Below are 15289 nucleotides of genomic sequence, written 5' to 3'. Positions count from 1 at the left end.
TTGCACCAAATTTTGTTCAAAATAAAACTATTTAGTTATACTTTGAATTAACATTGATTATATATATATGATTAAACTAACAATAATTAAAGTAAAAGCAAAGTAAGTCTGTAAAATTAGCAACGTCTACATTTAAGTTACCGTTTTTTATTTAATTACAACTTGATTCTGATTTAGTACGAATGCTTTTCTGAATCACCCGTCCCCAAGTGATTAAAGCCGAAGAAGCTGGCAGGTCAATCGATGGCAATGTTTTTTTAGTTTTGGCTAAATTAAATTAAAGCTATTGAGTGAAGTTATTGATTAAATTTTTAATTGTAAAGTTTACTTCTTAAGTTAGCAAAGCATCACATTTAAGTCTCTAGCAGTGATTCCAAACTCGACTAAAAATGCAAGATGTGACAGAAGCTCAATTTATTTGAATTTATTCAGTCTATTTAATTATTGAATCATACCTACCACCATGACAAACGTTGTAAATTATTCATATCCAAAGCAAAAACATTCTTTAATAATTTTCAATAGTAAACTGAAAGAATATACAAGAAAATATGCTAATTTTAAATTTACTTAATAGATTTTAGCTTTTTACTAGTCACCACTCGTTACAGTTTAAGTTTCCTATGGCATACCAGCTTTAGTAGTTTTTAAATAAATTATAAAGTAATTGTTTTATAAATCAATATGCTTCATTACTTAAACAACACATAACGTTTATCTATTGCATATACAGTCAAACCTCGATATCTCGAACTTGAAGGGAAAGGAGAAAAATTCGAGATATCGAAAATTCGAATTATCGAAAATTGCATGCTATCGATGGTAGAATAAAGAAAATGCTCTTTACATACCTTATTTACTATTCCATATTTATTCTAAAAACACTTTTTACTCTTAAAAAGATTCAACTGTTGTTTGCTTTAGAGATGTGTAAGAAAGTTTGTCTATAACACTTTCTAAGTGGACTATAGCTTTAAATGTCTCCTCTGACATATTCGGCTGCCTCTCAATAAATCTCCTTACAGTGTCCACTGCAGAAAGTGCTTGTTTGTTAGTAACATTGGGCGGTAAATCTTCGATTTCCTCATCCTCTTCTTCTGATAGTTCACAAGAAGCTTTCGTTTGAGCGATGATATCATTGTCATCCCACTGACCACACACTGTTACTGCATCATCTACGTTTACAAAGTCATGAAATTCCATGTCATCAAGCTTCATGAGTCCGGTCAATCTGTTCCAATCATTTTCGGTGTAGTTTTCAGCAGAATTAACGATATTGATTGTTTGACTACTTTCGTGATCTTTAATGAATCCAGACTTCTTGAAGCCATTCATTATCGTAGAGGAAGACACATCATTCCATGCCTTGTCAGCCATTCTTAAAATTTTTTATTTTTTTTGGAATATTTTTTTAATTTTAGAAAAAAAATCTACACTATTTATGGAAAAAAATTCAAGTTATCGAGGGATTAGAAAAATAAATTCGAGAAATCAAGGTTTTTTTTAACATTGAGTGTATAGGAAATTTGAAGGGAATTTTTGTCTTCTTCGAGATATCGAAAAATTCGTGAAATCGAGGTTCCAGTTTAGCGAGGTAGGACTGTAATAAGATACTGATTAAACCTCAAGTAATTCTTAATAGTATGTAATAACCTCAATTTCATACAATTTTATGGCATGATTTAATGCTCATTTTTTTGTTTATATTCTTGCATTTAAGTAATTGATAATTAATATTTATATCACTCAAACAAATGGAAACGTTTATTTTCCATTACATACAATTAATAGATAAAATTTAAACCTCAAGTTATCCTCAACATATCTGCAACAACCTCACTTGAATATAATGTTATGTCACGGTTTATGGCACCTCTTTTGTTTATATCTAACAACTACTACGAATAAACCATTGGATCACGTTGCTCAGATGACGGAAGGAATGCGAAATGCACGCCTGAAATGCCCTAAATGGCCTTAATTAGACCAGCCTGAAATGTCCCAATAATGAATGTGTCCCAGAATGTGCGTTTCTGCTCACAACTTTATTGACTTGTTCGGAGGCGGGGATCGTGTTAGAATATGGCTTTAAATGGCTATCTGTACCTCTTACTCCATGGAATCGTCTAACTTTGCGAACGTTTAGAAAATAATTGGAATTAATTTTTAAGCGGGTTTGAAACATCTTCTAAAATTGAATGAAGGCATGCATTAGTTTGGAGTTTAGTGTGGTGGTATTTTGAAAATTTAATACAAAAAATAAAAAATGCATGTTTTCCCCAGGATTTTTGTGCTGCTTTTCATTTAATAGGTACACACACAAAATTAAATGGCTCAAAAATTTAAAAGAATGTATACATTTATAAATTCTCAAGTTTGAAAATACTTGGACTCTCTTGAATTTTGCGCTGCTTCATTTTTTAATACATATTATGAAACAAATATGCGCCTTTTCTTTTAATTTTTGCGCTGTTGCATCATTTAATAGGTATACGAAAAATTAAAAATACATTCTGTATTTTTGTGCTTTTATGATTTAAGAAGCATTCAAGAAATTAAACTTGTATTCTTTTGAATTTTTATGCTGTCGTATCATTTAATAAGTATACCAAAATGTTTTATTGAGTCTTCCTCGGAAAGTTTAAAATAATTTTGAAAGAATTGAAGTTTTTAGTTTTTTTTAGTAATTAAATATATATATATATATATATCACTTTAAAATGTGATTCAAAAATTTTAAAGTCACCTTTTTAAAGTGGTGTAATTTAATCACCACCTTAAAAAAGGACACCATAAGAACTACCTAATAGATGTTAGGATAGAAACAAGCGAATTCATTGTGGTCCAAAAGTTACAAAAAAATATCATAAGTACAAAAAAGAAGAAAAAAAACATGATTTTCTTGATAATGAAATTAGATGAAGTTTCATATCATGCGTATCGCATATTAAGGTCAAGTTTATATTAATGCTTGCAAACATTTCTTTACTTAAGATATTACTTGAAAGTTTAGAAATGTGACAATTTGATGTTTTCAAACATATAAATGCTTATTGGTGTTTTTAATGACACTTGGACGAGCCAAACTAGCCATCCATTAGTTTTTTGAGAATAAGTCGGGAAGTGCACTTTTCGTTTGACGAGAGACCACCGCAAAAATAAAAGTGCATCTTATCTCATAACCTCACATATAGATGGCAGCACCATTCATGTGTGAGACCTCTTTCGATTTAGGCATAATCCTTAAGGGGAAAGAAAATACCTCCAGATCCTTGCAGCCATGGTACTGCTCAGGGACCGACCATAGGGCTTTCGATTCTGTAAATTTTACGATCACTTTTATTTATATATATNATATATATATATAAAGTGATCCTCTGCTTATTCAGATTACATCCGGTTGTAAAGGGTAAAATGTTTTTCGATCACACTGAATTCATAGATTAGATTCCATAATCTAAGACCAGTGCGAAAAGTCGTAACAACCTCCTGCGTAGTTAGAACTACATCTTTGACCCTGCATTGCTTTTTGCAGTCATTTATGTGTACTCCACTGGTTCCTTTAGTTTAGTTTGTTCCTTTCTTAAAGCTCCTTTAGTTCCTTAAGTTCTTTTTGGTTTCATTAGTTCCTTAAGTTAGTACCTTCAGTTTTCAATTACCCTGTACTATGTCTCAATGATATGTAGCATTTGTAACAAGTATCGGTTTATTGCAGTGAAATTTTTATGACAGTTACAATTAAATACCTGTTTCTTTAACTGTTCTTTCATCTATTCACAGGTATAGAACGGCGTGGAGCGACGGTGGAATGGGTAGAGTACCCTTTAAGGCCACCAAACCTCACACTCAATACCATTATGGGAATGTAGTGACTCACGGGGAGCGGCATCCCATGGGAGGTTTCGCTGAATACCCTCAAGAAGTGGGGCAAAGGGGCAACGGAGGAGCCAGAGTAGAGAGAATCGATAAAATTGCCCTCCCCGGAAAGTTAAAGGTGAGTGTCTCTTTTTATTATTAATAAACTTATTTTCTTTTATCACTTTCGTTCATCTGTTATTCGTCAATAACTCTTTTTGAGGACCTGTGCTTATTTTCAGAACGATAACTCTGGAAACTCATTTATTTATTTATTAGCTGTTGTTTTTAAAAACAATGCATTCTTGTCTTAAATGTATTTAAGGATTATGCAATAATAATGTCAATGTTTAGTAGTGAGATGTGTATATCCACTTATAACAATCATAAGTCTTATTATAAAACGAGTTGTACTTGGATAGAAGAAAAATCGCTAAGAAGAAAATTATTTCATCCTCAGAAACACGCTACGCACACGTTTTTCGTGGTGTTCATATATATATATATCTGTGTGTGTGTGTTCAAGTTTCAGTATAAAATATTTAAAATAGCGATTGCTCAATCAGCTTGAAAAAGTGTAAGCAAATTATTATTTATTGAAAATCAAATTATATTCTTACATTGATGAACCTGGGGTCAATTGTGTATGTTTACTTCTGTCTGGATCTGTGGTCCTCAAGCACTTGTAATAGGAATTTAACTTCAGACTCATTTTTCGTTAATAATTCACTGAAATCTTGAATAAGAACAATACCACATTTATAACTGCCATAAATTTTATAAGTTTGAAAAATTGATGGAAATCTTTTATATCTCTCTATGCAATTGGATTAACTTCAACGAATTCACATGGACGTTCCGTTTGTTTAAACAATGCAACTGATCTTTCAGTCACAAAATCTCCAAGCTTTTTTTTTTCTCTGAAAGATTCAAATACAAGGAAACACGTTTTGCAGGATCATTTTCACTGTTTACTTCTTTCATAGCCTTCATAAGTCGTTTATTAAAAACAGGCACGTTACTGTCAAATACGGCTAATGCTGTGAGATCTTCAAATATGCTTTAGTGGTTTTTGAGATGCAGCTTTTGGTATTCAATGCCAAATAATCTATAAGTATTTTCAGCAGCTGAAAAATGTTATAAGTTGGATCAGATGTGATCGGAGGAGATATTCAGACTTTATCGTATACTATACTAATAATCTAGACATGTTGCGTAAATGCTTCTCTTCCTGATAATGAGCTTGAATTAAGATTTAAACATTGACATTTTCATACTAGAAAGAAATTTAGACACCCAGCGAACATAATGAACAGCTATTGCTGCCAAAAATCTTGCATTTTGAGGAGAAGTTCCTCCAAGAAATATAGTAACTGAATAAAAAAATTCTTTATAGTCACTTACAGTCAAAGTCAAGTGCAGTAAGTATAGTCAAGTGCATAATCAGCATGTCAAGTTATAGTCAGTATGTCAAGTGCTTAGTCCAGTAAGTATAGTCAGCATAGTGTCTTTGATATCAATTACAGAATCCGGAACTGTTTCATTATTCATTCCAGTTCAAAAACTTTCTCCATCAATAAAGCTCCATGAAATTTGAAATCGTTTAAATATTGCAGCGTCAGGAGCTGAACTTGGTCCCAAAATTATATCAAAAACTGACCGAATAACAAGTTTTATAATGTAATGGCAACTTGCGAAGTACATAAATACTTTTCAAGTTTTTTTTTCTTTATGGAAAGCACAAGAGCTTTTGTTTTGAGCTGTGTTTGAGCTTGCTCTGTCAAAACATTCGTAATATCCAGATTGCGTATGGCTTCGCAAACAGCAGATAGAACAGTTCAGTCGCAATTTCTCCAGTTCCAGATGGTATTGTAGCTACAGGAAGTACTTCGCTTCTAGAAGCTACAATAGATAAACGATCTACTTTTTCTTTCCCTGTTAGTTCCGGTAAAAGTTAACCATTTCAGCGCACAGTTAAAAGAACTTGTCTTTTAAATTCTTTTTTAAGAATGAAAAATAATTGGAGTCGACGCTCATTTCTTAATCTTAGAAGATCTATTTATAGCCAAATCTCCAAGGATGTGACCCAGGCTCATGGCAGTTTCTGCGATGACAATTACTTCTTTGCGATCTGATATCTTTGTTCGATCAGAGGATGATTGCAGGAGATTGTCAAGATATTAAATCGTCCTTTTTTTTTGACTGAAATGTTGAACATAAAAAGTCTTTTTCGGAACTATTTTTCTTCTCTGTGCTACAGCTTTCATCTGTATCATCTTCAGATGATGTGAATGTAACAGTTGCTTTATTTTTTTTCTCATACTTTCCTTCGGTAATCGTTTTTTTTTCAAGCTTCTTTCATAGCTGATATCTGCTCCATTTTAGCTAGCACTTAGTCAATGCCTGTTATCATCGAACCTTTTCTTCCCGTTATGAAATCAAAAATTCCCTTACTTCAGGTATTTTTATAACTTTGAGTGCATTTGTAATGTGTGCAATGTCGAAGTACATTGTCAAAAAGAATTGTTTACAATGTCAAAGCGATTGTCTAACTTATAAATAAAAGCATTCCATTTTTTACTTTATCAGAGACTGATTATTTTGTTGCCACTCTTTATATTTCTTGCGGCATAAGGCATGCCTGTGAAACATGGACCTTAAATAAAAACATTCAGCTCTAGATATGTTTGAAAAACAATTATCAGTGCAATTTTGAACTGTACGAGTTTTCTAGACATACTACAAATAACATACTGCAAGTTATTGAAAGTTTGAAGAAGCTTGGTTGATAATTCCACTTAAATTTTAAGGATTAAAAAAAGTCTTTCCAAATTCCAAGTTAAAGGAAGACCACAAACAAAAAGTTGGATTACTTAACATTTTTGAAAATTAAAAATTGGAGAAAGTTTGTAATTTATAAAAGAAAGCGAGGTTGAGAGAGTTATGATTTACAAGGGGCTGTTCCGCTTGTGATGAAGAAAAATATATTTAACTTCAAAGAAGTTATTTTCAACTGTCTTTTAATAAACGCATTATATAGAATGTATTATAAAAAGTAAGTATAAAAACTATGTAAGTAAGTAATTTTTATGATGATGCTGCCTCTCAGTTTAAAGCTTCATAGAGTCTTGAGAAGTATACGTCACACCTATAATTTGTGTGGCTCCATCTGCTGTCGAAATACAAAAGAAAAAAAACAGAATTTAGTTTAGATAAAAGTTGATAACAGTAATAGTTAGCATATGGTCAAGAAGACGGCTTTTTTCCCTAGTGTAATTTGATTATTATGCATTTGTAATTTGATAATTTTTCACCGAGTTTATTAGTAGTTATACATAAATTCGGTTATTTATAAGCACAAAAATTTATGTTTATGACCAATTCCTTACAAAAGATAAAACTTTGAAAATCCTTGCCATCTTTCAAACCTTATCCCTCCAAAATTTAATTGTAGAATAAATTCAATTTAATACTAGATATTAAGCTGAATGTTTTCTTAAAAAATCAATTTAATTAAGCTAAATTAATTTTTTTTTTTTTATTTCTCAACCTCAAATTCAAAAAGATATTTGAACATAACATTATCAGAAAAAAAAGGTCACATAAAGGATTAAATAAATTTCACTAACTCTATTATTTTATAATGAATATCAAATGTTTGAAAGTTGTAAAGTTTATACGCGAGAATTGAAAAAAAGAAAAGAATCATTCAATTGAAAATCAAACAATTCTCTGTTAGGCGTGGTTCTAATGCAATTTACACACCGAAATTGTCTCGTTTACGCCTATTCTTCCCTACAATTCTAGCATTTTCCCTCCCCTCTGACAGGGAAGATCCCCAGAGAGTGCGAGTGTAATAGCTTTTACACAATCAGTTTCTTCTCTCGACAATCAATTTACGGACATGGAACGATTCCATCAGGGAATTCGACATCTTATAATTTCATTCGAATGAGGAAGTTGTCGCCTGAAAGTTTTAAAGCATAGTTTTTGTGCAATCGTATATACATTTATATTTTATAGACGTGCAATTTGATGCTTATTTTCACACTGTTCCTGAAAAAAAAAGAAATAATAGCCCCCATGTCCGTCTGAACTAATAGGGTTGACAACAAAAAAGTTTTGAGCACAATAAATGAGAATTATTGAAGTATTTTATGCTTTCCGCTCAAGCGCATTTTCTTTAAATTAAAAATTATTTTGCAGACTACTTACATTTACCTCTATACGTATTACGTATAATAATCATCTAAATCGTATACCTATAAATAACCATCCAAAATAATAAAAATTTGACGTTTCTTAGTTAGAAACCATCCACTGTAGTTTATTTTTTTCAGGCAATAATTAAAATATATGCATGTTATTAGAGTTTATAAGTCATTTTTATTTCTTCAGAAAAAAAAACTAGAACTTGCATTTACCTCTATACGTATTACGTATAATAATCATCTAAATCGTATACGTATAAATAACCATCCAAAATACTAAATATTTGACGTTTCTTAGTTACAAACCATCCACTGCAGTTTATTTTTTCCAGGCAATAATTTAAATATATGCATGCTTTAGAGTTAATAAGTCATTTTTTATTTCTTCAGAAAGAAAAAAAAACTAGAACTTACATTTACCTCTAACCGTATTACGTATAATAATCAACTAAATCGTATACGTATAAATAATCATCTAAAATAATAAAAATTTTACGTTTCTTAGTTAGAAACCATCCACTGCAGTTCATTTTTTCCAAGCAATAATTAAAATATATGCATGTTATTAGAGTTTATAAGTCATTCTTTATTTCTTCAGGAAAAAAAACTAGAACTTACATTTACCTCTAACCGTATTACGTATAATAATCATCCAAATCGTATACGTATAAATAACCATCTAAAATAATAAAAATTTTACGTTTCTTAAATAAAAACCATCCACTGCAGTTTATTTTTTCCAGGCAATAAATTAAATATATGCATGATATTAGAGTTAATAAGTCATTTTTTATTTCCTCAGAAAAAAAAACTAGAACTTACATTTACCTCTAACCGTATTACGTATAATAATCATCCAAATCGTATACGTATAAATAACCATCTAAAATAATAAAAATTTTACACTTCTTAGTTAGAAACCATCCACTGCAGTTCATTTTTTCCAGGCAATAATTTAAATATATGCATGCTATTAGAGTTAATAAGTCATTTTTTATTTCCTCAGAAAAAAACTAGTAATTATGCGGTTCTACTTATACCTGGAAATAACCACCCGTCACATGGCGACTTAAATTAAATAAACAACCGGTAACTTTTTTTTTAAATGATAAATAAAATCGGCGTAAAAAGAGACTCTAGGTAACAGAATTTTGATTAAGATGTCTAATAATGTATTCATTCGAAATTTCGATCCCGCAGAATCCATCAATTTGTCGCTGAGAGCCGCGATGGCTCAGGGAATAGAGCGTTCGCCTTCCAATGAGGTGAACCGGGTTCGAATCCCACGATGGATGATAAATACAAATCCGCATCCGCACCGACCACAGTGCTGACATGAAATATCCTCAGTGGTAGACGGATCGTGGGCTTAAGTCCCCTTGCCGTCAGGCTAACCCTGGCAGGTTCTCGTGACTTTCCTCTCCATGTAACGCAAATGCGGGTTAGTTCCACCAAAAAGTCCTCCACGAAGGCAAATTTCTCAAAATACATGATCCAGGAGTTCCCTTGTCCTCTGGATTGGGTTCAAAATTACAAGGCTACGTCGTTGAATATTTGGAGTCGTAAACCCAAAAATTGGGTCAACTGTTTAACGACGGTTATAAATTTTTAAAAAAATCTTTATTAATATGTTAAAAATTATTTATATATGATGATTGGCAAAATTCTTTTTATTCTAATTTATACAAATAGCAATTCAATTATTAGAAAAAAATATTTTCTCAAACAGCAGGTATTTCGTGATAGTTGACGTAAACACAAATGTTATTGAATGACCTAATATAACTCTAAGCAAGAATAGACTTGAAATTAATGAGAGGAATCAACGTCTAATAGATTTTAAACTCTATTATTAAAGTATTAGATGAAGCATAGTTGACGAAAATTGCGATTAATCTGCTCGCTTCGTACAAGCAACTAATGTCAAAAACAGGCTCGTTACTTGATACACCATAAAGAATGATTGCTCATATGTTTATGTTTTTTAGGAAAAAAAGAGAAAGAGTTAGGGAGTACTCATCTAACAATCGAAATAATCATTTCATGAGTATTTAAATAATTTTAAGGGATTTTGGATGTTTTACGTCGCAGTCCATGGCAAAATCGACACAAGTTTTATGAGTATAAAAAATATTTAAATTTATATGGATATTCAATGTCGCAATCCATGTTAAAATAGGCAAAGGTTTTATGAATACAAAAATTATTGAAGCAGATTTGGATATGCTTTGTCACTGCCTATGTAAAAATATACACAAGTTTTATGAATATATAAATTATTAAATGGGAATTGGAGGCTCCAAGTCACAGTCCAGATTAAAATAGAGGTTTTATGAAAATAAAAATTGTTTAAAGTGGTTTGGATATTCCAAGTCGCAGCCCATGATGGAGACTTTTTAACAAAAAACATTTAATAAAATAAAAAAGACAAAATCATTTTATCGCTATTAGGTTCAGTCGTTGTTTTTTTAATTTTATTTACGTGTTGATTCTTTGTGTTACTTCTTTTTAAAAGTTAATAATTCTCCCCATATAATTAAGTGAAAAATCATGTCTCAATTTTTTATGACATTTATTCATACTTTATCAAAATTTTTGTTAAGAAAAATAACTGCAACAGAAAATCAAAAATTTGAGGCCTCTTCTAATTTTTCTTCATTCTTCTAATTTTATTCCTACATTTGTGATATCTTCTGAGAATATATTCTAAATGAATATATAATATCCTAAAGTATATTTAAGGATTGTATGGACATTATTTAATGGACATGGTATTTAATGGACATTAAAGTGTATTAAATATACAATCGAAAAACCGAATTAATACCTATAACATATACTTATATAATTATTTAAGTCGCTGAAATATGTAAATGTTAAACTTTTTAAGAAATATTTTTTTTAAAAATAAAAACGTCAACATTTCATAAAAGAAATGCTGACAGCTATTTCTCTAATGAAATGTTTGCTTTTATTATAAAAAAAATAACTTCAAAAGAAGATTTGGAATTACTTCAATTCCCTTTATTCAAATAAACCAGTCATCAATATCATCTCTATCATATTGAGGCATTAGAGTGTCATCAAGTAAATATAGCTCTCACATAAATTCCCCCCATAAACAGCGAAGGCCAAATAAGGCCTCCACACATATCCTCAACCTCAGAGGAGAAATAAGATATTCATTCATATGGATCGAGACCGAATGAGCCAGCACCGAAATAGCCATCAACATCGTGGCTAATGTCATCATTGCTGTATTCTTACAGCTCTTCTCTAGAAATCGGAGCAATCAAGCTGGAGAAAGTCTTTAGATATTGAAAGTTTGGCTGAAGGGCTGAGTGGGGAAAAGAACAGGGGCAGCAGATCTCCCATCAGCCGCAAGGGAATATGTAAAGATCTAAAACTAGACTTTGGATATTAAGTTAGAGATTGATGGATTAGATTGTTTTCTTTTTGATATGCGAACAATATTTCTTTTCTAGCTGAAAGGATATTTACAGTTGCAATTGTTGTTTTCTCTTAAAAAATCATTGCTGTGGGATAGAAAAATGGGAATAATATAAACCATTTCATAAAGAAAAGTGTACTTGCATTTAGGCTCTGTTCTATGCTCCTTTGAAACTGTTGCCAATGGTCGTGGTGGCTCAGCTGATAGAACGCTCACTTCCTAATGAGGTGAAGGCTATTAACCTAGTACGTATTTGGAGAAATTATATTTAACCCTAATGTAACTGGCCATGAAAATATCTCAATTTATCGGTTTATTGGCATTGTCATTTTTTTTAATCTCGGTGTTTTTCATGTCTAGCTCACTTTTTTACTGTATATGAGTAATGAGCCTCGATGGTTCAGGGGATTGAGCTTTCTTCTTCCAATGAGGTGAACCGGGTTCGAATCCCACCAGTGGCTGCTAGATTTGAATTCCGTACCTGACTCGTACCGACCACAGTGCTGACGTGAAATCCTCAGTAGTAGACGGATCATGTCTTAGACTCCCTTGCCATCAAGTCAATCGCAGGAGGTTTACGTGGTTTTCTTCTCCATGTAACTCAAATGCGGATTAGTTCCATCAAAAAGTTCACCTCGTTATATTATCCCTAATACTTGATTGAGGAGTTTCCTTGTTTTCTGGAATGGGTTCACAATTACAAGGCTAAGGAGTTGAGCATTGGTAGTCGTAAACTCAAAATTGTGTTAACTGTTCAACAACGGTTAAAAAATAACCCATTGTTCAGATCTAGTAAGTCATAAATAAAATACTACTATTAAGTAACAGTAGTAAAAAAAACTAAAGAACAAAAACTGTGTAAAAATTAACGATACCTCATCGAGAAGAAGCAAGTAAAGTTTTAGATAAATACTTAAATTTAACCTTGAAAGTTCATGTCTCATTATGACATCATCTCAACGACGAGGAATCCGATACTTGATAATCGCTTGATATAAAGAGTATAATCATAAGCATCCAAAGACTTTTAACGATTATTTTAATGGAATAAAGTTGGCATGATCATAAAGGAGAAAACAGAAAACTTCGCCAAGAAATCTCCTACTTGGAAGGACACAAAAATTGGACAGGGATATGTCTAATAGATTGATGGATTATCCTGATATCTTTAGAAAGACGGGACCATATTTTCCTGCTTTGGCTAATATATGCCATTGTTTCATCAAGAAATTCCATGCATACCTTAGGAATAAAACTGCCATGGGCTGCGACAGTTATCCTAGCAGAGAATTTCGTTAAGAAATGGTACGTCTTTCAGAACTCTATAATAGAGAAAGCAAGTTGTGACAAAAAATAATCTTAGTTTTTAATTACGATTTAGATATAGGCTGTAGATAAAATAAAAGATATTGCATCAAACTTTTGATTTAAACGGAATTCTGTTAAAAATGAAGATTTTGAAACTACTTTAAAGAATATAGTAACACTGTAGATTATGGTAGCATGGAAGAATTAAAAATTAAGTTTCTTATCCTAGACCTGATTCTTTTCCTTTTCATTGGAAAAATAATAACACATTCTGTGATATTTTTGAATAATTATATGATGTCACAACTTCCATGTACCATTTTAACAATTTTTCCGTTCTAACCATAAAAGTCCATTAACCATAAAAGTCCATTAACCATAAAATTTCCATTCTAACCACATTTATCTACCATTTGTTTCAACTATTTCAACTACCTTAGTCAAAACTTTTATATTTTAAGGATGTTTTAGGAATTGCTAATTAAGGTACTAATATTGCAGATTAATAGTTCTATAGAAAAAGTAAACTTATTATAGACAAGGTTCTACTCTGAATTTGAAAATTTTACATAATGCTAGATTGCTTATCATGCATGCAATGATTCATGCTTGTCATCACGCCAAATATTTATGAAATTCTAAATAAATCAATAGGTCATATACAGCAAAACTAGCCGCCTTCGGCAACAGCTCGACAACCTATAACTCACACAAAGTACCGTAAGTATGAGTTCGTTACATTTGCTTCAGTAGTAGGCAGCAGATCTATTAAAATTATTTTTATCTCTGTCGTAGGATGTCAGGTATATATNAACATAAAAGGTTTGGAAGGTACTTGGTGAATTTTTGTGTGCATATCATATATACACCGAATAGTCATTGCATTATGACCACCCTTCTAATAACACGTAGGACCACCTTTAGCCCTCAAAACTGCTAGCACCCGCCGTGGCATTGATTCCACAAGGTGCTGATAGGTAGTCTGAGGTATCTTTTACCAAGCACTCACCAACTGTTCCTGCAATTCCCTAACATTGCGAGGGGGTAGCGTGGCAGCATGAATTTGGTTTTCCAAGTAGGAACACAAATGCTCTATTGGATTAGAGTCAGGTGAATTTGGGGGCCAAGACATGACTTGAAAGTCACTGGAATGTTCCTCGACGATTCGACCCTTATGACATGGTGCATTATCCTGTTGGTAAACACCATCCCCCGCAGGAAAAACTGTTGCCATGAATAGGTGAACCTGGTCTCCAACTATGTTCAAGTAGCTTACAGACGTCAGGGATTGTTCTATGAGGATTATGGGTCCTAATGTGCCCCATGAAAACATTGTTCTTGGACGAGAAACCATTAAAACCTGGGCGAACCCATTGTTATAGCTGGAGGGTGGTCATAATGTAATGGCTCTTCGGTGTATTTAATAATGTTATCAAGATACAGTATACAATATTAATTTCAATATGACTATAAATTGCTTATGAAAACTTTGTTATACTGGTTGAAAAATGAACTGTACCAAAAATGGTTTCAACCACTTACAAAAATTATATGAAACATGCATAGAATAAAAAATTCAAAAATAATAAATGCATATCATCCATTTGTCGGCAAAACTCTTGCTAAGTGAGCAGTAGTTTATTTTTGGCATGTATAATAGAATAAATATAAAATAAATAAGCATAAGAGCTAAATATTTTTAATATATTTATTGAATTTTACATCCACTATATTTTCTTCACACTATTTTTTTAATCATTGTGTTATGTTGGCTAGCCTCTTCGATTCAGACATACAATTCAATAAAGAAAAGAAAAACACAGTTTTTATTTGAAACGGCAACAGAATGATTCGAAATTCGCTATATTTATTTCGCTTATTCTCTACGATATCTAAAAAAAATATTTCCGAAAGAAAAAAAAATGGTGACATTTTGAAAACAAAATATCAAAATGCCAAATTCAATTTTGTAACTTTTGCCATTTGAAAAAAGAAACATTTGCTAGAATTTTTTTTCCTCTCATAAATATAAAATAATATATCTAAGGCCAAAAAAAAGGCTGCGTTTTCAAAATGGCTCACTAGTAGTTTTGTGACTGCAGTTTCTATTCAATCACTACAAATATCATATTTCGTCATTTACAAGAACTTAGACAGAAACTATTTTTAGCCCTAATCGTAGTTCCTCATTCAAATAATATATTTCAGCACTCTTTTCATTCGATGGATTTTTTTTTAATATGGAAAAATATCTCGAAAAAGAACAAAAAAAACTAAATTCGTAGATACTTTTCAGTTCTAAAGACAGTATATAAATACTTTTTTGCATTTGAAATGTTCTTTTCCTTATTCAGCAATTCTTTCATCTCTTTTGGAAAAAGAAATATTATTTTATTCCTTTCTTTCACTAGAATAGCAATACAAGACATTTCCATTAACTTATACCTTGTATCTTACCTCTGCT

The 15289-nt window shown here is 31.6% G+C and overlaps 1 protein-coding gene across 1 annotated transcript in view; it reads left to right on the top strand.

Moving 5' to 3' along the window:
- The window catches only part of LOC107454708 (uncharacterized), a 248392-nt gene that overhangs the window by 115389 nt on the left and 117714 nt on the right, over positions 1-15289 (top strand). The window contains exon 3 of the mRNA XM_043050141.2: positions 3781-3994. Coding sequence (XP_042906075.1) covers positions 3781-3994 — 214 coding nt within the window. The remainder of the gene's footprint in view (positions 1-3780; positions 3995-15289) is intronic.

Source organism: Parasteatoda tepidariorum, chromosome 10 (genome assembly GCF_043381705.1).
Source record: "Parasteatoda tepidariorum isolate YZ-2023 chromosome 10, CAS_Ptep_4.0, whole genome shotgun sequence".
NCBI lineage: Eukaryota > Metazoa > Arthropoda > Arachnida > Araneae > Theridiidae > Parasteatoda > Parasteatoda tepidariorum.
This window is presented reverse-complemented; position numbering and strand designations above follow the sequence as displayed.